Here is a 20,452-nt window from a genome sequence, read left to right on the forward strand (position 1 = left end):
TTAAAACAATCCCATTTAGCCCAAAATTGCTCAATTTAACCACAACAAAGCTTAAAAATTTATTTTTTGATGCTCTATTCCGCTAGAGTCAAAAAGAGTGGTGGAATTAGTTTTGGATGAGCAGTTGCATCAGGAAAAAATATGTTAGAATCTCTATACGCATCTGCTGCTGTTGTTAAGTCCTAACGAAAAAAAGTAGTAGTCTTTTTTTTTCGTCAACAATAGTTAAACCATCGCCTACTAATCACAGTACCCGTATTACAAAGCCGACTTCATCTAGCTGATTATGAATGGTGTGAATATAACACGGTGTCACTACACGGATATTGTGACGTCACTTGAGAGAAAGACTGACGAAATCATAGCATAATATATTGACATGAAAAAGCAACTTTCCGTCGTTTTTCTGGTAAATCAGAACTGTTTTTGGATGAGCAGTTTCTACAGGAAAAAATATTTTAGAATCTCTATACGCATCTGCCGCGTTGTTCCATCAAGTCCTAGCGAGAAAAAGTAGCAGAAATTGAGGCTGACATGTTACTAAACGTATGCATAATCAACATCAACTCAAAATTTTCTAGATTGAAGTCATTGATAATGATAACTTTATCCTTGGTCCTGTTGTTCTTCCAAATCGGAGAGAGTTACTTAAATTTTCTGCAATAAACATTACCAAATCTATTAGAAGATTACATGAGGTTTATGGATGATGGCTTGATTGCCCATTTCCCTCTAACTGTCAGATTTTTGTAATGAACAATATCCTAAACAACAAATGGGCAGGGAACACGATAAACAGGCCTGGTAGTTCACCGGATTTAACTCCCCGCGACTACTTTTTGAAGGGTGCCTTGAAATCTATGGTTTATTCATCTCCAGTAAAGAGGAACTGCATAGACGAATTGTAAATGCAACAGTTTCACTGAAAAATAAAGCGGAAACGATCCGGAGGCTTCATTTAAATTTTCTGCGTCGAATTAATTTATGCGGCGGCCATTTTGAATACCTTGTTATAATATTTTCGTTTTTGTAGTTACTATGTTAATTGTTTATAATTAAATAACTTATTTCTGGCTATACTGCACATCCAGAAATAAAAATTCGCTAAAATCAAAAGAAGTTTACAAATTATTCAAATTAAGCCTGCTAATCTTAAAATAATAATGTACAAAAATACAGTAGCGGCTCTTGACTTCCATACCAGGCAGTGCGGAAAAATTTAGACACAAAGTACTGAAAAAAAAAATTAAATATGATTGGGTAGTTTTATTTTAAGTACTATTGAAATGTAACCACGACCACCGCTGCAACATTTTACAGATGTAGAGCGAGCTGTGCAGAGCCCACGTATTCAGAATTTTTCAAACGAGCAAACATTTTGTACGTTCTCAAAATTACTTTGCACAGCATAAAAAAACATCTTAATGTAGAAATTGACATCCGAAATACGACTAAAATCGATGGACACGTTATTGAGTTATTCCAAAAAAAAAGACGAATATTTTTTATGAATTTTTATAAGCCTTCTAGCGGCTAAAGTGGGCGATATTGGTGGCAATTATTCCGAGTCAAGGCATCTTTGATAAAATGTTATACATGTATTTTCCGAAGACCCTGTACATCACAAAATAAGTAATTAAATAATTAACTAATGATATAAATCTATTTAAATTTAGAAAAATATAATTTTTTATGGTTACAGATTCTAAACGTTTGCTTCTATTTGTTTTTCGACCCATAACAACTGGGTTACAATGTTTGTAAAGGATTTTTAAGTAGGCAATAAAAATAAAGGGGTCTGACTCACTGATCAAGTCTCCGATAGGTAAATTCGTCTTCGAATTCCGATAGGCCTTATCATATATCATAAATTTAAAAGCAATAAAAATATCAAATATTTGGTTTGGCTGATGGTAACAATGAATCATATAAGTTTGACTAACTAAATAAAGAAGTTTTTCCCAAATATTTTTAATTCAGCTTACCTCAGACATCGATATGACTATTGGACAAAAATAAATATTTACACTGCATGTCATTTTGGTTATTCCTAATCTTTAAACGGTTTTATTAAAAATATGTTAAAAGAGATCTACAGTTTTGAAGCAGAGGGTTTGATTTAGTTACAAAACTTACTATTAAATCGCAAAAATTAGTATTATTTACACTACTCCGCCATTATTTCATATTTTCATTGATGTTACAGCGAAACGATAAATTTAGTACTACGATGTGACCATTGCAACGTAAAAAACCCATTCGAGCTTCAGCACCAGGCCAATTTACACCTGACCCAGCGACTTCGCCATACTTGCGTTTTTATACGATTTGTACCGCACAGGTTAAACGATTACCATATTAGAAACCTCCTTAACTGCGTTAAAAATTACAAGTAACTAGTAAACAACTTTCAACATTTCGCTGATACACAAACCTAGTTAGTAATACCTAAATTTTTTCAGGATCTCCGACTCGAACGCCTTCTACCAAAATAAACCATGTGTGAATCCGCTGTTTTCATATTCCCGGTTAAATATGAATTTTTACGTTCGCTGCAGTTGATGAGAAACGTTTTCTGCAAATTAAAACTAACATCTGTGTTTATTTACCCTCGTCCGACAAGAAGGCTTGCGCTTGCTGCATGTATCGACAAAGTTATTTTGAAGACGTATTTACAAACCAATTTCGAATATTAGGACATTTTTATTTTAAACACCATGTTTACGCTTACTTTTCAACTTAATCTATGATTTATTTCACGGAATGCAGAAGAATGAGGAGTACCTATATTTAGCAAATTTGGAAGAATTCCAAGAATGTAAGGTGATGTCGATTTTTAGACACTGTCCTGTTGCACTGATATAAAATTCAATTTCACAATTCACCTATCCTTCAAAATCAACAATTTTAGAATATATAGGTATCCACCTACAAAACAGGTAAAGCAAATATGTTAAATGAAAAAAAAACGTCTGTGTTATGAATATTTGACATTTTCAACAAACGTTTACCGTTGTTTAAAAATTATTTTAATCTTCATGCAATGCCTACTTATCTGAAGAATGGTACTATGGCAAACTGCAAGGGTCCTTTCGGTTCTTTTTTGTCCTCGTTAACGTATGCAAACACACACTAGTGGGTACTATTGGCATCGCCAGGTTAATAAGAAAACCGGTCTGAAAATCAAACAAATCTCTGGCTGGCAATAATTCCCCTAGGTTGCACGCAAAATACACCATTTTAATCTTTCCAAATAGGTACTGAAATGTTGATTTGAATGACGAAATTGTCACAATGAAAATCCAGGTACCTACCTTTGACATAACTACCAAAACCAAGTCATGGAAAACAAGTGCAAATCTGCACACGGGTAAGCCATAGTAGCATAAAAGGAATTTGAAAATAATGATTAAAGGCCTACATTCATGCCTTTTTTTTGTAAAATAGTCACTAAATATAGCATCCAGTACTATATCGGTAAACACTCAATGCAAAAACCGTTTGCAGATTAGTTTGAGACTTTAAAATTGTGAATTTTCTGGGTGTATTCTGCTCGTTCATTCAATTTTAGTTGAAACGGCAGAAAATTGGTTTAACTGCAACTATCGGTCACGCCTGTGAGGAAATAAGCAACGTTTTTTAATGCATCCACCCTTTTGGGCAGCAAGAAACAAAAGAAATAATTCAAGGTTTTTCTCGACTTCGTCTTCCCCAGTAAAGGCAAACAGAGTAAAGTTTTAGTTTCTATAAAAAATGGTTCGTTCCACTTACCTTTTTCTATAAAATTCTTCGATTTGATAAAATTTGGCACTGCACTAATACACCGGCGACGACTACACCCCTACACACAAACAATGAGACTGAAAATTTTCACAGAAATTTGATACTGAAACTGGCTATTAATAAATGCGCGCAAGCGCATCGCCAGCGGATGTGTTTAAAATTTTAAATACTAAATAGCTTGTGCAAGTGAATCGAAAACTTTCATTGCCCCATCATTTTCAAATATTCTTATTAGACTCGTCACTACTGTTTCACATTTATATGGAGTATTTATAATAACTTTGAAAAGATGAATACATTTATTACAGTAAATTTGACTTATGATGTCGCTGCGCATGCGCCTTATCTCGCAAGCCAATTTTACTGTGTCTAAAGCTACAAAAATATTTTTATGAAGAGTAACTGTTATTTTGAGTTAAAGTAGTTAAATACATAATTGTCACAGTTTATTTATAGGAGAATAATATTTTCTTATACGTTCAAATATAGTAACAATAAGTAGATATACCACATTTTTTTATTTTACTGTATAATATATGCTGCTGTGGACGATAATTTAGTCACTCTAAGTACAATGTCAACATTTTGACAAGTCTGACATTTTTGCTCTACAATGGCAGATAATTTACAAAAGAGGCCTGCAAAAGGCATTTTAAAAAATTCTAGCAGCTTTGACAAGCAGGAATCACAGCCGAATGCCAAGTGAGAATAATATTTCAGGTTTTTTTTCTATTTTCTCTTCAACTTTCTTGACCCTACCCTCTTTTTGGTTAGGAATTCCAATTTATGACTAACACTGCTAACATAAATAATCGAACCTTAAACTGTATTCTGTATATACCTGTATTTTAGAAAGGCGAAAGAGACAAAATGGGATGAAATGAATATAATTGCAACGTTACATCCGCCTGGGAAGGATTATGGTCATATGAAAATCGCAGAACCGAAAACACCTTACAATTATGCAGACCCAGATAGTATCGATGGCTTAGATGCCAAAGAGCTAGCAGAAAAGTATGTTACATACCCCACATTTATTAAAATAATATCTTAAATTTTGTGTTTTTGTAGAATAAGAATAGGTGCTGATAAACCGCCGAAGGCAATGTTAGTAGATTCAGATGATTCAGACGAGGAAGAACTGACGGAAGAAGAGAAGCAGAGAAAGAGGGAATTTGAATTAAAGAGAAAAAAGCATTATAACGAATATCAAGCCTTGCAGCTGGCAAAAAAGTTACTGGAAGAAGAGGAAGACGATGAGGATAACGACAACGGCGCTAACACCAGTCAATTTTGATTTCTCTGCCGAAATAAACATTTTATTTTAGTAGATGATTTTCCATATGTTGTGATGAACGATACTAATACAGAGCACTTATGAACTCTGTAAGTTATATATATTTATTGTTTTCTTTTTGTAATATTTTATTTATTCAATTATATTTAAGGATTGCCTAATTTTGGAAAGTAGTATTTAAGTGTGTAGTTGCTTATGATTTTTATTTTATAAATTATGTGCTTCCAAGAAAATAACATGAATCAAATTGAAAATGTGCCATGCGAAATTGACTACCAAGTAATTTTATCTATGAAACTTCTCTTATTTATGAATATTTATTGTAATTTGACGTTTTCTTACACTGAAATATATTTTACATGGTTCTTTTTTAATTTTTCTTTTTATTCTTAAGCTGGCAATCCTTATATCACTCCATACTGTTTAACAATTGCATTGGCTGTGTACGAATATTAATTTAAATAATGGCAACTTGTTTTTCTGATACTTTAATAAAAAAAGACGCCCTTTATATATTCGCCTACGTTTAAAGAAACACACATAAAATTGGTAATATAAGTGCGAGTGTACTGAGATGGAAGAATATAAACTTTTATGTAATATTATAAAAAATATATTTTAGTTGTATTAAATAAAATTAGAAGACATATTTCTTCAGCTGTACCACCCCAAGATCCTATTTTGTTGTAAAAATGCAGATCTATTAATAATAATTGTGAATAAAAAATAAATGTTTAAGATAAATCTAAATGTATAAAAATTAACTTTATGATGGCCAAAATACAGATTTAAAACAAATTTTTGTTTCATTCGTTCCTGAGCAATTTACTTTGAAAATCCCCCGGTTATTGAGTTTCCGAACTCTCCAAAGATGGCGCAAATCGTTAGTGACAAAATTAAATCCCTAGGTAAACAAGGAAAAGTAAAAACGCCATTTTCTGTTTTACGTCGTACGCAGTAAATTATTTGTGTAGAAAGATATTTTTTTACCTTTGGAAACATCACAAACTACCTACTTTAAACGTAAGTAAAAAAGAAACATAACGCATAGTATCATTACAGTGGACTTACGAATTATATTTCATCCATGTTCTTTTGTGAAAGAAATCAGCTGACAATACATAATTGTATTATTTTCATTGTCAATAAGTTGATAATGAGTCAGTTATATGGGTGCTATTTTACGTTATTGAGAATTCACGCCCCTTAAAATCTACCAGTTCAAAAATTAAGAATTTCTCAAACTTATTTTTAATTTTTGCTGATATTCAAGAAAAATTTCACCATATTTTTTTCAGAATATCTGATGTCATAGTTTAATAATACCCGAAGCAAATCACCAGAAGTAATTATCACCACGCACCTAGTAGTTTTCTAAAAAATTACTGTACTGTGTTAAAAATTTTTGTTTTTCATTCATAGGACAAAAATGGCTAGTCGGAAGAAAGTTCTACTGAAAGTTATAATCTTGGGTGACTCTAGCGTTGGAAAAACATCCTTGATGAATCAGTATGTGAATAGGAAATTTTCTAACCAATATAAAGCCACCATAGGTGCTGACTTCTTAACAAAGGAAGTTACTGTTGACGATAGAACTGTTACAATGCAAATTTGGGACACTGCGGGACAGGAAAGATTCCAGTCGCTGGGTGTCGCGTTTTACAGGGGGGCGGACTGTTGTGTCTTAGGTAAGCATATAAAACCTAGTAAAGTAGTTCAGTCATACATTATGTATTTTTGTACTTTGTACTATAACATTTCTTGTGTACACCAAAGTTCTTCCCTGCTTATTAAATGAGTTATTTTCTATTAAATCTTTATTCAATGAACTTTAGAACTTACGTATATTTGCAGGTTGTAAAATATATTTCAAGTTTATTTATAAAAACATTGTATGAGTAATGTGATATGAATGCTTTGTTGTTTAAAGTAATCTTATTTATGGTTAAATATCCTGACAATAAAGTGTCAGTCTTGAAAAACACAGATTAAAAACTTAACAAATCACACACCTTTATTTATTGTGTCCCAATACTCCAGTTACAGTGTGGTCACATGAAAATTGCCATATCCTTTTCCTCTGTTAATGTTCGAGATGTGAAAAAAATGTAGGATTAAAAGTTACAGAAGTTTTTAAATATTTAAATATCACGAACTGTTTTATTTCCAATATGTGGGCCTAACTTTTTTTTAATAAACCATATATACAGGGTGGTTCAGATTTTAATAGACAAACTTTGGAAAAGTACTAAACAACAAAAATTAACATCACTTTGCTCTATGAACATAGGTGCAAAAAGTCTCCACAGTTTTTTTTAAATATCTGGAAAATCGCTTCATCAAATTTATCCAAATTTGGTACACATTTTTCACTATCATAGTAAACATGTCGAAATCAACTTTCAAGTAACACGAACAAGTAAAGTAAACGTAAATTAAATCAATTTGTCTATTAAAATCTGGACCACCCAAATTCATTTTATTTTTCCTTCTTTCAACGTTTTGTTTACTTGGATTATATGTCTCATAACTCGTAAACCATTCACTTTTCGACAAAAATAAAAGAATGTTTTTTCATCCGTAATGTTTCAGACCATTATAAAATGTATTCATATTACCAATTAATTCAGTGGCGTAGAAGTTTTACTCTAAAGAAGGAAACGGTATCCTTGTTTCTCCGCCACTGGTTTTTGAATTTGGACTGTGTGCGTACAGAACTAGGAGAAATATTTGAAAAAAAATGTNTAGAAGTTTTACTCTAAAGAGGGAAACGATATCCTTGTTTCTCCGCCACTGGTTTTTGAATTTGGACTGTGTGCGTACAGAACTAGGAGAAATATTTGAAAAAAAATGTGTACCAAATTTGGATAAATTTGATGAAGCGGTTTTCCAGATTTTTAAAAAAAATTGTTTTATTTTTGTTCATTTCAACACCCTGTACCTCATAAACGGTGACTTTCGCGCCTATGTTCATAGAGCACAGTGATGTTAATTTTTGTTGTTTGGTACTTTCCTCGAGACATTCCTGAAGTTTGTCTATTAAAATTTTGGCCATCCTGTATTTTTACACCAATGAAAAGGCTGTAATTATGAGCTCTTCAAAAATATATTATATGTATAATACTTATCTCTTATGTATTTTGTTTACATGCAAAATCGCAGTAAGCCACGAAAAGTGATATCTTTAAAAAATTACTTTATTTGTACAAATATACATAAACAAATTGTATCGAATATTGAATGAAAGATAATTTGTATTTAATTAGGAATAAAAAATAACAATTAAGACTTTATAACAAAACGGAAGAAATATATTTATAAAAATAGACCCCATCTTTTTCAATGTGAAATCTATATAAGTTTACTAAATTTTTATATCATATTATTTTCATTGATCATAATTTCTCTGCTTTCTCTTGAACAATAACCTTAATTTTTTTAAATGCTCCCATAAGAATGTATTCATTGGGATGAGACCAGAAATGTTGGATGGCCATTTTATTGTTCCCCATGTACCTGTCTAATTTCATTTAAAATCTCCTGTAGTCTTGAACTAGGAGGCAACACACCATCTTGTTGCCATATAATGTTATACCTCGTTAGGTGATAAAATTTTTGAAATATTATTTATGTCTACCTTTTTTCTCTAAATATAAATTGGAAACTAACAAAACCTGAAAAAAAATATATATCCTTAAAACTATTTCTATGTATAATACAGCAGTAATTAAATTATATTTTCTTTATACAAATGGCACAATTTGGCACCTTAAACTGCCAGTTTGTGGCAAACCAGAACATTGATTACGGTACTTGTTCAATCTAGAAACTATAAATCAGTATTTCTTAATGGCATCTTGTCCTTTCGGTACACTATGATGTAAGTAATGGATAGGTTTTTCTCTGAAATCATTAAAATTTGATAGCTTCTTAAAATCTTGCTTAAATTAAAAAAATAATGACGAATATAGTTAAACTATGTTTATTTAATATCGAAACGTGGTCAATTATTGGCCTATTTTTATTCATAAATCATCAGGAAATTCATGTGTAATCCTCCCAAAATAATACAATAGTAATTTCCTTTGTTGTACTGGTAGTAAATGATTTTTGTGATGTAAAGCAAAATTAATTTTTTACTGTTATGAAAGGAAAATGTATATAAATAAGCCACATATTTTTCAGCCACAGAACATCCTTGTTTCTGTACATAAATCGAAGTTTTTTTTTTACTTGGCACTATGCAGCTTAGTTTAACTTATGGAGTAATAACAATCAGTACTAGTATGTTATTTCGTCAAAAAAAAACCTTAGTTTTCGAGATATGGGGTGTTCAAATTGAAAAAGAAAAAAAATATATCTTTAATATCTTTCGACTATTTTGAGCTAATTTCATGAACACATAACACAGTTATATTACACAGGGTTTGTCCGGAAAGTAATGTGTCACATTTAAAAAAAAAATTATTGATCGAATAGGTTCAACAACTAAAAATTTTTCGGAATATGACACTTTTACATCAGTACGTTGCGTTGCTCTAAAGTTTTATTCATCGTGATGTGACCACTACGTAGACGTTCACATATAATCGCGTCACAAAAAAGTGCGACTCATTACTTTACAAACAGACCCTGTATAAGCTTCTTAAAATAAAAAATTCTCTATCTATTTCCTCTTTTAGAGAATTCAAGACCTTTCTATACGTATTCTAAAGAAATATTTTGTAATACTTACAAATTAATGTGTCTTATTTCAGTATACATGTTTTACTTTTATAAGTATTATCTTAATACGAGGTTTGATCAAAAAGTAACGGAAACGAAATTGTTACATTTTCAGAAAGTATTTAGTTAATCATCAATTTTTATCCCATCCCCTTCAAAGTGATATATATATATACTTTTGCGACCGTAGTTTCCAGTTTGAGAAATGTGGAACGCCGCTTTAGGTATTTCATGTATTGTTGAAAAATGTTGTCCTTTGAGTATTCTTTGGGGTTTGGGAAATAGGAAAAGAAAAAGTCACAACGGTGTTGCGTTTTATCGAGAACTGTTGGATAAGCAAAGCGGTATGCTCCGGTGTGTTGTTGTGGTGCGAAATCCCCGAGTTGTCTCTTGTCTTCTTGTCGTTCTCTGCTGGTTGTCTCAGGCAAATTACACAAAACTTCTAGGTAGTATTCTTTGTCAACTATATGACCAAGCAGTAAAAATTTGTGATGAATTATTCCATTGTAGTTGAAGAAAACGGTTAGAAGGACCTTCGCATTTGACCAGATCTCTTCAATGTCTTCTTGATCTTCCTAAAAACGTTTGTACCATTGATAAGCTGTGACATAGTATCGTTGCCAAAGGCCTTCTTTAACACAAACTAAGCGTGGCAACTGCCTAGAAATTGACAGTACAAAAATTCCCATTACTTTTTTATCAAACCTGTATTTATCTTAATCTTAATATTTACAGGGACGATTGGATCTTGAATTTTGCCGTCTCTGTTGAATTATATTTTAATTATATTGCTAATACGAATAAACGCAATTTATAATTTAATTTTTTTATTTCAAGTGTTTGACGTGACTGCCCCGAACACGTTCAAATCTCTGGACAGTTGGCGCGACGAGTTCTTAATACAAGCATGTCCGCGAGAACCCGAGAACTTCCCGTTTGTGCTGCTAGGAAACAAAGTAGATCTGGAGCCTAGGGCTATCTCCTCGAAAAGGGCGCAGCAGTGGTGCCAATCCAAGAACAACATCCCTTACTTCGAGACTTCCGCCAAGGAGGGCCTGAACGTGGAGCAGGCATTTTTAGCCATCGCCAAGAACGCCCTCGCCCAGCAAAACTCGACGGTGGATCTCTACAACGAGTTCCCCGATCAGATAAAACTAACCAACACGCAGAAACCTAACAGTAACGGTGATAGTTGCGCTTGCTAAATTCTAGATTTATTAGTTGTCTTGGTTTTGTCGGTGCGGCCAAAGTTTTCTTTGACGTTTGGTCGCATTGCTTGAAGATCGTCATAACAAAATTTAACAGTGGACTTTCTTAGCTGGTCTAATTTATTTTCCGTTGAAATTCTATTTTTTATACCGTAAAAGTAAAAAGTTGTTTCCTTTCATGATCTTTGTTTCTCTGCTTGTTTAATTGTGATATCTTTTTCTATATATAGATAGAAGAAACCATTTAAGCGTAGACTATTAATTGCTTTCTAGGCCCCCAAGATCGGGGGCGAAATTTTTAAATTTAATCCTGTACATTTTTTCCATGTCGCTTGTTCTGTTGGAATTATATATCGCAATATTTTCAAATGTAAATAAGGTATACAAGAGGTTATTTATATTATAGTTGCCTTAACGTTATTTGAGATAATTTTAATCGTATATATTTAAAAGAAAAATTAAGATTGTAAAATATAATTTTCATTTTATTTTTAAGTAGCTAATAATCCATATCAATATTTCTTTTATAAATAGTACAACAGAAATATGTTTTACTTTTTTCTCAACACCGTATTGTTCTGTGGGAACAACATCACCGATAGTTTTACTGGTTACAGAGTGTTTAGTAGTATAATTCGTTCGGGGTTACTGAAATCGATGGTAATTAGAGGGCAGGAAATTTAAAACACATTCTTTGTACACAGTTAGTTTGCATTAAATCGTTATGTTCCATTATTTTACTATTTGAGATGAGTTATATTGTAGAATATTACAAATTTGTATATTATTGATAATATTACAATAAACATATATACAAAAAAATGTTTTTTATTGCACATCTTAACAAGGATTTAAGACAAAATTAATATGACCTGGAGAACATTGGACCACCTTGTTGCAACTGACCTTGGTAATTTTAAAAATATTTTTGTTCATGGGTTACTAGCACTTTTTTTAGATAAAATTAATGACCTATATTAGGATCATATTCCATGCAAAGAAATAAATCATTGCCTGTCAAGGGATCCAATGCAGTCCGCTTTTAAAGGTTTCAGAAATTGAATAATTTATTCATTATGAAGGGACAAGGGGATCAGTTCATATCTGGCACCCTTGTTCCTACAAAAATTCCTTTATTCTCATAAACTATTTATTTTAAATGTAATTTATTATAAATTCAATTTATTTTTTAAATTCCACATATGTACAACATTTTACCTCTGTACGTGCCACTGTTGTTTACTTGTTTTTTGGAGGTGCTCTCTGACTAACGACCAAGCTTGCCAGGTTAGTATTTGACGTATAACTGATCACTTCGTACACTCGATGCACCTGGACGACTACAGCTACTACCAGAACACAGTGCGAATGCAGCTGTATTTCAGAATTTAACATTCAATTTCATTTTAAATTTGAAATGGTTCATGACACGCTTTTCCTTTGATAAAAGACCGACAACTTTTTGCTCTACTTTGCATCGAATACGATCCTACTATAGAGAATATTAGACCACCTTGTTGCAATTGGCCTTGGTAATTTTAAAAATATTAATTCGTGGGTTACTGGCATTTTTTGTTAAAATTGAAACCTAGAAAATATTAGGCCACCTTGTTGTAAGTGGCCTTGGAAATTTTAAAAATAATGGGTAATTCCATTTATCTTAAAAGATTTTAGTCCAAATAAAGCAGTGGCGGCTCGTCGGGTGACGCAAGTGACGCACCGCTTCACCTAAAATTTCCGTTTGTGCAATTTAAAATTATTTTAAATTTTATACAAATCTTATAATTTAGGTACAATTCTATATTGAAAATGTATTGTGTTTGTTTGTCTTATATGCAGAAATAAACAGAATAATTCCGCGGTGAACGCCTTCTAAAAAATCATTGGCTTCGTTGAGCGCGAACATCAACCTACCGTACAACGTATACTACGCAAGTGACTCATGTTGAAATTGGTATGTATCTGCTGCTAGTGCTGCTCTCCGTAGCTCACCGTACGGCGGTTGTCATGGCAACGAGGCAGCCAACGCATGTGTAAACTACGGCCTTTGAGAATGAGTGATGCAAAAGCAAAAGTTGATGCAGCATTCTCTTCGTCATCGCGCATCGCCTGTCTATCGTGTGTAAACAGTATACGATACGTTGCCCAGTATGCACGGTTATAATGGTTCTTTATTAATATTTGTTTTATATCAATAATTTGTAGAAATGTTTCCTATACACGATCCTGTATTATTTTATTGGAAATGCCATTTTCCAGACCGAAAATTGAGGACAAAAAAGATTTTTTAAATTGCGAAAGACTTGTACCTTCTCTCGATGTGGAAAAAAGGGGGAGGTCAAAAGACAAAGTGTATGTTCGGAAGTTTCGGATTGAATGGTATTCGGAGTGTAAGTGATTGTGTGGATGTGTTTATTTAAAAAAACTTTTTTGTATGCCGTGTTTAATTGCGAGTGTAAAATCGGGCGTGTGGAATAAGGAGGGATTTATCAATCCCGCTTAACATCTGTATCTGTACCTATCATTAAGTCCACGAGCCGAACTAATATTTTCTATTTTTTATAAAATCTAAAAGAAAATCCTTCTCGCCAACGTCAGTTTTTCGGTAATATTGCAAATGCAACTAAAATTTCCAGATTCATTTAAAGCCGTTTGACCTTGAAAATTTGAAAATTTTAATTTTTTTTTAATCAATCAATAAATATGCTTCACCTATTCTCAATGTCACGAGCCGCCACTGAAATAAGGTGACCTGAAGAATATTAGACCACCTTATTGCAAGTGGCCTTGGTAATTTTAGGCATAATTGTTCATGATGTTGCCTAACCTGGGATTTGGGGATATTTGCATCCAGTGTTACTAGATCTATTGATTTTTCAGTAGATTGATTTTTTATTCAAAATCTACTGAATTCATTTCAGAAAATTTTTGCGAAAACGAAAACAGACATTTTTCAGTATTTTGTTTTGTCTACGTGCTTATTGCTTAGTAACAAATAGCACAAGGGCGATCTCTACTATATTTTAAAGTTGTATGAACAAAATAAAAGGCTCTATTAATGTTTGTGTTTATTATAAACGTTATAAAATAATGTATTTTGTTTCATTGAAATATTTATTATAGGTAATAAATTTTCATTTGCGTTGTTTAAAAATACATTAGCATTATTTTTATTATTTGACAAAAAAGTCCATCTAATTGTCCTCATTGATAGAAATTAGGCCGTACACGCGAAAAAGGGTAGCGCAATCTAAGAAAGTATATGCCTTAAAATAAAGAGGTAAATTGTTACTTAAACTGTTATAATAGGAAATAGGGTAATAAAAGTATTATGTGTAATAAATATAATAATGATAAACTCGTTAGATTTAAGGACGTCGATCGTAATGCCCCCTAGATCTTGACGTCTACAAACAACGTCAAAATTAACGATTTGAAAATTTATGTTGATTGGTTGATTTTATAAATTCAACAATGTCATTGGTTATTATTAAATAGTGATTTAAAATAATAAATATACTCTAGTCGTAGAAGACTTAAACAATCTATCATCGTGCCTCTAAAATAGATAAATCATTCCTTGGTTGTTTCACTATGGCATACTGTTCAAAAGTGACCCTAACTTTATTTATTATACTTTTTATATTACTTTCGCCCTATACGTACTGGTCACTGGTCCTATTTTTTTTGGTACCTACGATACAGGTCGTTTTTTACCATTTTATGTGGAATCGAAGGCCTTTGCCATTAAGTATAGCAGTTATCATTAGATATAACAGTCCTCTCATTTTTATCTTCCCACAAATATACTTAGAAGTCTGTGTATCTTCCACATTTACTATAATCATGTATATTAGCTTCGACAGTGACTTCGGAATCCGTAATCTGATAAAATCATATTTCCAAATTTTTAAATTAGACCACACTCAAAGACTAGACAAATACCTCAGACCATAATGTGAGTTCAGATCACAGATTTGGAAATAATTGCCAAACGAATACGGCTAAAAGTTATTAAAGTTATCTACTGATTTCTACTGATTTTTTTATTGGCAGCAATGGCAACTACTAATTTGTGATTTTCTAAAACTAAAAATTCATCTGGCAAGTGGCAATCCTAGATTGGTGGCAACACTGTTTACATCGCAAATGTCGGTGAAAGTCGTAGTTTTATTTACAAACAAAAATAAGAAGTAAATAATGTCAGATCCAGATCCCGAAAATTGGGGTGAAGATGATGACAACGATCCAGACTATGTACCCCCTGGTGAAATGGAAAACGGGCACATAACTCAATCGTCAAATTCGAATACGGAAGATTCAGACTCTTCAGGTGATAAATTTTGTTATTTAATTAATTTGCATTATTTTTTTTTGTAACATCTGTTTTAGAAGATGAGAATCCAGCAGGATCCAACAATGGTCAATTTGACACCGATCTGCCTACTACTCATAGGGTAACTATCACTCACAATTAATTTATTATTGTTTTTAACTACTTTAATTTTTTCAGTATTTGGGCAAGTTAAACAATGTCAGCGGCTATACCCTCTATGACGATGGTGAGATTATAGACATTCTGGCGATATACACCACAACTATGGTTTTTCCTGGATTCACCCTCCCCTTGGTAATGAACAATTATGTTGAAACTACTATGATGCAAAATTTTATAGAGAAAAATAACGTTTTTGTACTTTTATGTGCAAAGTGAGTTCCCACAACGTGGTCAGTTTAGTAAATAATGATTATAACTTTTTAGTGCACACTTCAACGGCATTTACAACTTTGGAGTGACGATGGAAATTTTCGAGACTCAAATGAGAAACAACGTCCTTAATATCAAAGCGAGGGGCAGGCAAAGGTGCAAGCTGGTGCCGGGCTGCGAAATAAAAAATTGGGCCGGACGACTGAAGCAGGTCACTATTAAAATCATCGCAGAACCTGAAATTACCTCGCCACTTTGTGATACGCAAATGCTTTCGTTGAAACGAAAGAGACTGTTTACTTCTACGGAGTTTTGTGATATTTTAAAGCATTATAAGTACAGAAGGTTGATAATTTTTGTATTCCTCTTGCTTTTGTTGTAATTTCATTTGCTTTCAGGTACCACCTAGCACAATACCCTCTGCCTTCGTGGGTATACGACAAATATGAGATAAGTTACTATTCGAAGTTGTTGTTAAATGGTTTATCACATTATGTAGGGGGTAAGTAAGTGAATTTTAAGTAATATATCCTTAAGTTAATTTTCTTGTTTTGAAAACTTTTTAGAATATATTCCAAGGGACCCCGTAATGTTAAGTTACTGGTTCGTCCAGAACTATCAGTTGAACCATGTAGAGCGGTTGCAAATTTTAAAGTTAAATTCTGCTTTAGAAAGGCTAAGATTAGAATATAGGTTTTTAAAACAGGCAAGTATATTTTGTTAATGATCACTGAATGTTACTTTTTTTTATGGTACTTTTAGGAGAGAAAAATGTGTTGCAACAGTTGTGGAATGGAAATAACGGACCCTAGTAAGGTATTTGCTATGTCAAAGGATGGAATTCAAAGCAACTATGTAAATCCTGGTGAGTTATATTTACAGTACAATCTCCTAATAGCATACACCCTGTGCCACTCTATAATCATGATACACAATACTACTGACTGCCATAAAAACATGTGCCATACACTCGACCAAGCAAAGCGTTAAACTCACACACTCACAAATGACGATGAAATGCAGAACCAACATCCCTCGGCAAAAACCCGGGATTGTTCACCATCATGCCATTCCGTCAGGACAGGCATAAGGGTGACGCTAGATACGTATCGAATAAATTGATTGATGCGAAGCTTCAAGTTAGAGGCAGACATGTACATGTTATTGTACAATGACCTGAATAAAGGGATTACCATTAGTAAAAAAAAGCATCTATTAAAAATTTAAACTATTTGAAATGTTGAGCGGTCATTTTCATTTTCAAAATGGCATTTACCTATCGCCGGAGACAATTAACCGTGGAACAGTTAGGAGAACTGTTAATTCCTGTTAACTGTTAACTTTTGCTGGTACTTATTATTACGTACATACTATATTTTATGGTAAATTCCATGTGAAGCGCTTCTTTTTGTTTCATAGAATTATGCAAATACTTATAATATAAAGAGTGCAGTTATAAAAAGGCAAAGGTTGTGTCACTTTTTGTTTGAATCAAATTACATTTCCGATCACATGCATAAAGATTATCTATCAGTTGAAATTAAACTTAAACTGACTGACACATTAATTCTCTCAACTAGAACATACTGCGATATTCTGTACTGGCCAGCACTTACTGTTAAAGACAAAAACAGCCTTCAGAAATTACAAAATGCTTGTCTAAAATTCTGTTATGGTGTTCGAAAGTATGATCATGTTACACCACTTTTTGATTATTCTAATTGGTTCAAATTGGATGAGAGATTAATTGTACATTTGGCTACATTAATATACAAGGTTATCACTTGGGAACAACCTTACTATTTGCGTGATGAACTAATTCATGGTGCAAGCACGCATCATAGAATTACTCGTCACTGTAACAAATTTGTCATGCCATGACACTGTTCTGCAATAATTCAACGCTCATTTAGTTACAATGCTGTAAAACTTTACAATTACCTGTAAATATTACTGTGACTAGTTTTAAAACAGCAATTAAGAAATACATTGTTACCCTTAAAACATAGTAGTGTTTATTTACTCTGTGTATATATATTTATGTATTTTTTTTTTTTGTAAAACGGGCGGTTAGAATGAGTAGCTCTGCTAGATCTCGCCGCCATTTATATGATTATGTTCAATAATTTGTTTTTATATGAAAATAAAGGCATATTATTATTATTATTATTATTATTATCTCTAGTATTATGTGAGGCCTCATATCGGAAGCAGTAATGGTTAAATCTATTTTACAGGTGGGCATGTCTACGAAACCGTAACTGTGATGTCTGCAGAAAATTTCCAGTTAGTAGGAAACCCCTCAAAGCAGTTCTCATGGTTTCCTGGGTAATATTTCCATACCAATTCGTCTTCATAAAAAAATATATTATCCTTTTTTTCTTTAGGTACGCTTGGACGATTATGCAGTGCAATTTCTGCAATAACCACTTGGGCTGGAGATTTACAAGTACAATACTAAGACCCAATTGTTTTTATGGGTTAGCGAAGAGCGGATTTAAAGTGGTGATCCATTTGAAGGCGCCCTCTGAGGAGGAACAAATGGAGATCTTCCAGGGCGGGCGCATGACGTATTCTAGAGATTATATACCTTAAATACGGTAGGTGTGTATGTTTTCAGTAAAAGTCCCGAAAATTTCCTCGATTTTTCTCGGATTCGGAGGTGAATGTTTTTTTTTTGAGATTAAGTTTTCTTTCAGATGTTCTATGTCGTTCCTGTGTTGAATTAAGTCAAGACTAACAATTTTTGTAAGAGGTAAACATGTATGTATTATTTATTGCTGCTACTTATATTTTTACAAGTTCTTTTCTATTTAAGTAAATGTGTAAAAAAACTGTTTTAATTTATGAAACGAGTAATTGCTTCTTGTAAATATACACTGTATAGGTAATATTAACAGCATTTGTGTTCTTTTCTGTTCTAAAGTGACTGCAATAAAACATAGTCCGAAAAAAATTATTTTAATTTTTTGCAATTATTTAAAACCTCAAACTCGTCTTGTCCACGAGATGCGCAGATCAAGAAAAGAGGTGAAAAGAGGTCACACAATAAGTGTGACAGAGACGGGAGACCTTAATAGTAGGGCGGATACCTCAAACAGAGAATGAGCTCCAGTGCTTGTTTGGTAACGTCAGTACACAAAAAACCCACAGACTACGTGAACTTGGTCAGGCTGTACTAACCTGTAGCCTTGCACTATCAAAGCATGAAGTAAACTTTTTAATTAATGGTAATGGGAAAAACAAATAATCTGTAGACTACATACTTTGTACATAATTGAATTGGGAGATCATTGCAGACTCGTTTTTGTGCTCCATACTTCACAATTTATTTATAATCGTTCCCATCATTCTATATAGTCCAACCAAATTACAATTGTAGAAAAAAAAATTGGACTTTTATAAGTGGAAATGGTAAAGGGGCTTATAATAAACGTAAAAAAAATAAATGCGTGAGCAGGGGTGGCAGAGGGTTGATTTGGGGATGGAATAGTTGTTAAAAATTGTATCATTCGGATTTCTGGCGAAAGTTGACGTCAAACAAAAAAGTATTCAATACAAAAGTTGTAGATCATGCAAAAATCTACATCTACTTTTGTAGAGGTCACTTTTTAACATAACCTCGAAATTCCCGAGAAAAATGCGAAAAACAGGTCTTTTTCTTATTTTTCGGTTTTTATTTCTGATTTCCGCAAAAATAATCTAATTTTGACGAAACCTGGTTAAAGTATACCTTTCTGTGTCTTCAATAACCACACATTTTTTTAGTTGAAAAAACTCAATAAGTTTCCAATATATTCATTTATTCCAGCCTGAAACACTTTTTTTTTTTCAAAGAAAAATTCTACTTAGAAAAATCATCGTACAGAGTTCTGCTCGTGATCATTTTTTTGTTTTGACATATACTTTTTGTTGAAATAAAACAATCTGTGTAATCACAGTTCAAAAACATGGTCAAAAATGAAAAAAAAAATAAGAAATGACTTGCAACAATGAATTTTTCAGTAATTGTTGATAATTTGTTTAAATTTAAAAAAAAATCAAATTCAATAATTCAAAAATACAAAAAACTGTGTCATTGTTTGACCCAAAACTTTATTTTTTGTACAGTATTGCTAAACATCTAAGTCGAATTACAAATGCACAAATGATTTCAAATTTCAGCAATACAAAGTATTAACTGCAAAGTTTACTTTGAAATTAGAAAAATGACCAACTGGAGCAGTTACAGAACACTCCTATAGAGCATACCTTAAGCTTCAGAAGTGGCTTGGGAACAAAATAACTACATCCAAATTACTTATACCTCGCTTTACAGAAGTTTCAGTCGTGCCTGAAGATTTATTAAAAACAATCTCTTGCAGCTGCGAAGATTTTTAGCTTGTTTTAGCTATCATTTAAAATTTTTCCTGAGTACGGCTCTGAACGCTTTCAAAATATCTATTGGTGGAAGTCATAACAGTATAAAAGTCAATACCGCACAAAATATTCAACAATAATTGTTGCTACTACTATCAGCAATAAATTCGTATTATTTTTTTTATGTACAAGTTTTTAAATTATTGATTAAAAAAAATTGTTGGATATTTTGTGCTGTATCGACTTTTATACTGTTACGATTTCCTCCAATAGATATTTTGAAAGCATTCAGAGCCGTACTCAGGAAAAATTTTAAATAATAGCTAAATACCTTTTTACGTGATTACAATAGCAATATCATCTAATTCAGAA

The 20,452-nt window shown here is 32.4% G+C and overlaps 4 protein-coding genes across 13 annotated transcripts in view; 3 read left to right on the forward strand and 1 right to left on the reverse strand.

Annotated features, from left to right (window-relative positions):
• LOC108910920 (xin actin-binding repeat-containing protein 2) overlaps positions 1-4,027 on the reverse strand; it is a 148,687-nt gene extending 144,660 nt beyond the window's left edge. For 5 of the 8 annotated variants that reach the window (XM_018715683.2, XM_018715682.1, XM_018715685.1 and 2 more), the window contains exon 1: positions 3,772-4,027. The gene's annotated coding sequence lies outside the window, so the exon portion shown is untranslated. The remainder of the gene's footprint in view (positions 1-3,771) is intronic. The other 3 variants (XM_018715684.1, XM_018715686.1, XM_018715688.2) reach the window with 3 other exon arrangements.
• Positions 4,028-4,333: 306 nt separating this feature from the next.
• LOC108910912 (protein phosphatase inhibitor 2) lies at positions 4,334-5,593 on the forward strand. Its single transcript, XM_018715662.1, has 3 exons — positions 4,334-4,485; positions 4,636-4,797; positions 4,855-5,593. The coding sequence occupies exons 1-3, from the start codon at positions 4,397-4,399 to the stop codon at positions 5,078-5,080; spliced, it is 477 nt and encodes a 158-aa protein (XP_018571178.1). The 5' UTR covers positions 4,334-4,396; the 3' UTR covers positions 5,081-5,593.
• A 394-nt stretch (positions 5,594-5,987) lies between these two features.
• Positions 5,988-11,835, forward strand: LOC108910929 (ras-related protein Rab-7a). The gene is made up of 3 exons (XM_018715699.1): positions 5,988-6,103; positions 6,503-6,768; positions 10,643-11,835. The coding sequence occupies exons 2-3, from the start codon at positions 6,510-6,512 to the stop codon at positions 11,008-11,010; spliced, it is 627 nt and encodes a 208-aa protein (XP_018571215.1). The 5' UTR covers positions 5,988-6,103; positions 6,503-6,509; the 3' UTR covers positions 11,011-11,835.
• Positions 11,836-15,145: 3,310 nt separating this feature from the next.
• Positions 15,146-18,612, forward strand: LOC108910913 (protein cereblon). 3 transcript variants are annotated; one of them, XM_018715665.1, is made up of 10 exons: positions 15,146-15,346; positions 15,406-15,470; positions 15,527-15,723; positions 15,776-16,066; positions 16,120-16,223; positions 16,288-16,427; positions 16,484-16,586; positions 17,959-18,049; positions 18,109-18,325; positions 18,421-18,612. In XM_018715665.1, the coding sequence occupies exons 1-9, from the start codon at positions 15,214-15,216 to the stop codon at positions 18,314-18,316; spliced, it is 1,332 nt and encodes a 443-aa protein (XP_018571181.1). In that variant the 5' UTR covers positions 15,146-15,213; the 3' UTR covers positions 18,317-18,325; positions 18,421-18,612. The 3 variants fall into 3 exon arrangements, with proteins under 3 accessions (XP_018571181.1, XP_018571179.1, XP_018571182.1); XM_018715663.1 differs by having other exon boundaries at positions 18,109-18,321; XM_018715666.1 differs by having other exon boundaries at positions 15,409-15,470; positions 18,109-18,321.
• Positions 18,613-20,452: the final 1,840 nt, after the last annotated feature.

Source organism: Anoplophora glabripennis, unplaced genomic scaffold (assembly GCF_000390285.2).
Source record: "Anoplophora glabripennis isolate ALB-LARVAE unplaced genomic scaffold, Agla_2.0 scaffold462, whole genome shotgun sequence".
Taxonomy (NCBI): Eukaryota; Metazoa; Arthropoda; class Insecta; order Coleoptera; family Cerambycidae; genus Anoplophora; species Anoplophora glabripennis.

What these genes read in the sequence shown, in the direction of transcription:
- LOC108910929 (XM_018715699.1), top strand. Translation starts at nt 6,510, where the DNA reads ATGGCTAGTCGGAAGAAAGTTCTACTGAAAGTTATAATCTTGGGTGAC. An exon ending in GGCGGACTGTTGTGTCTTAG is followed by an intron (nt 6,769 to 10,642) that starts GTAAGCATATAA and finishes TTTTATTTCAAG; the next exon opens with TGTTTGACGTGACTGCCCCG.
- LOC108910913 (XM_018715665.1), top strand. Translation starts at nt 15,214, where the DNA reads ATGTCAGATCCAGATCCCGAAAATTGGGGTGAAGATGATGACAACGAT. An exon ending in ATCTGCCTACTACTCATAGG is followed by an intron (nt 15,471 to 15,526) that starts GTAACTATCACT and finishes TAATTTTTTCAG; the next exon opens with TATTTGGGCAAGTTAAACAA. An exon ending in AAGCATTATAAGTACAGAAG is followed by an intron (nt 16,067 to 16,119) that starts GTTGATAATTTT and finishes ATTTGCTTTCAG; the next exon opens with GTACCACCTAGCACAATACC.
- LOC108910912 (XM_018715662.1), top strand. Translation starts at nt 4,397, where the DNA reads ATGGCAGATAATTTACAAAAGAGGCCTGCAAAAGGCATTTTAAAAAAT. An exon ending in GAATCACAGCCGAATGCCAA is followed by an intron (nt 4,486 to 4,635) that starts GTGAGAATAATA and finishes CCTGTATTTTAG; the next exon opens with AAAGGCGAAAGAGACAAAAT. An exon ending in GCCAAAGAGCTAGCAGAAAA is followed by an intron (nt 4,798 to 4,854) that starts GTATGTTACATA and finishes GTGTTTTTGTAG; the next exon opens with AATAAGAATAGGTGCTGATA.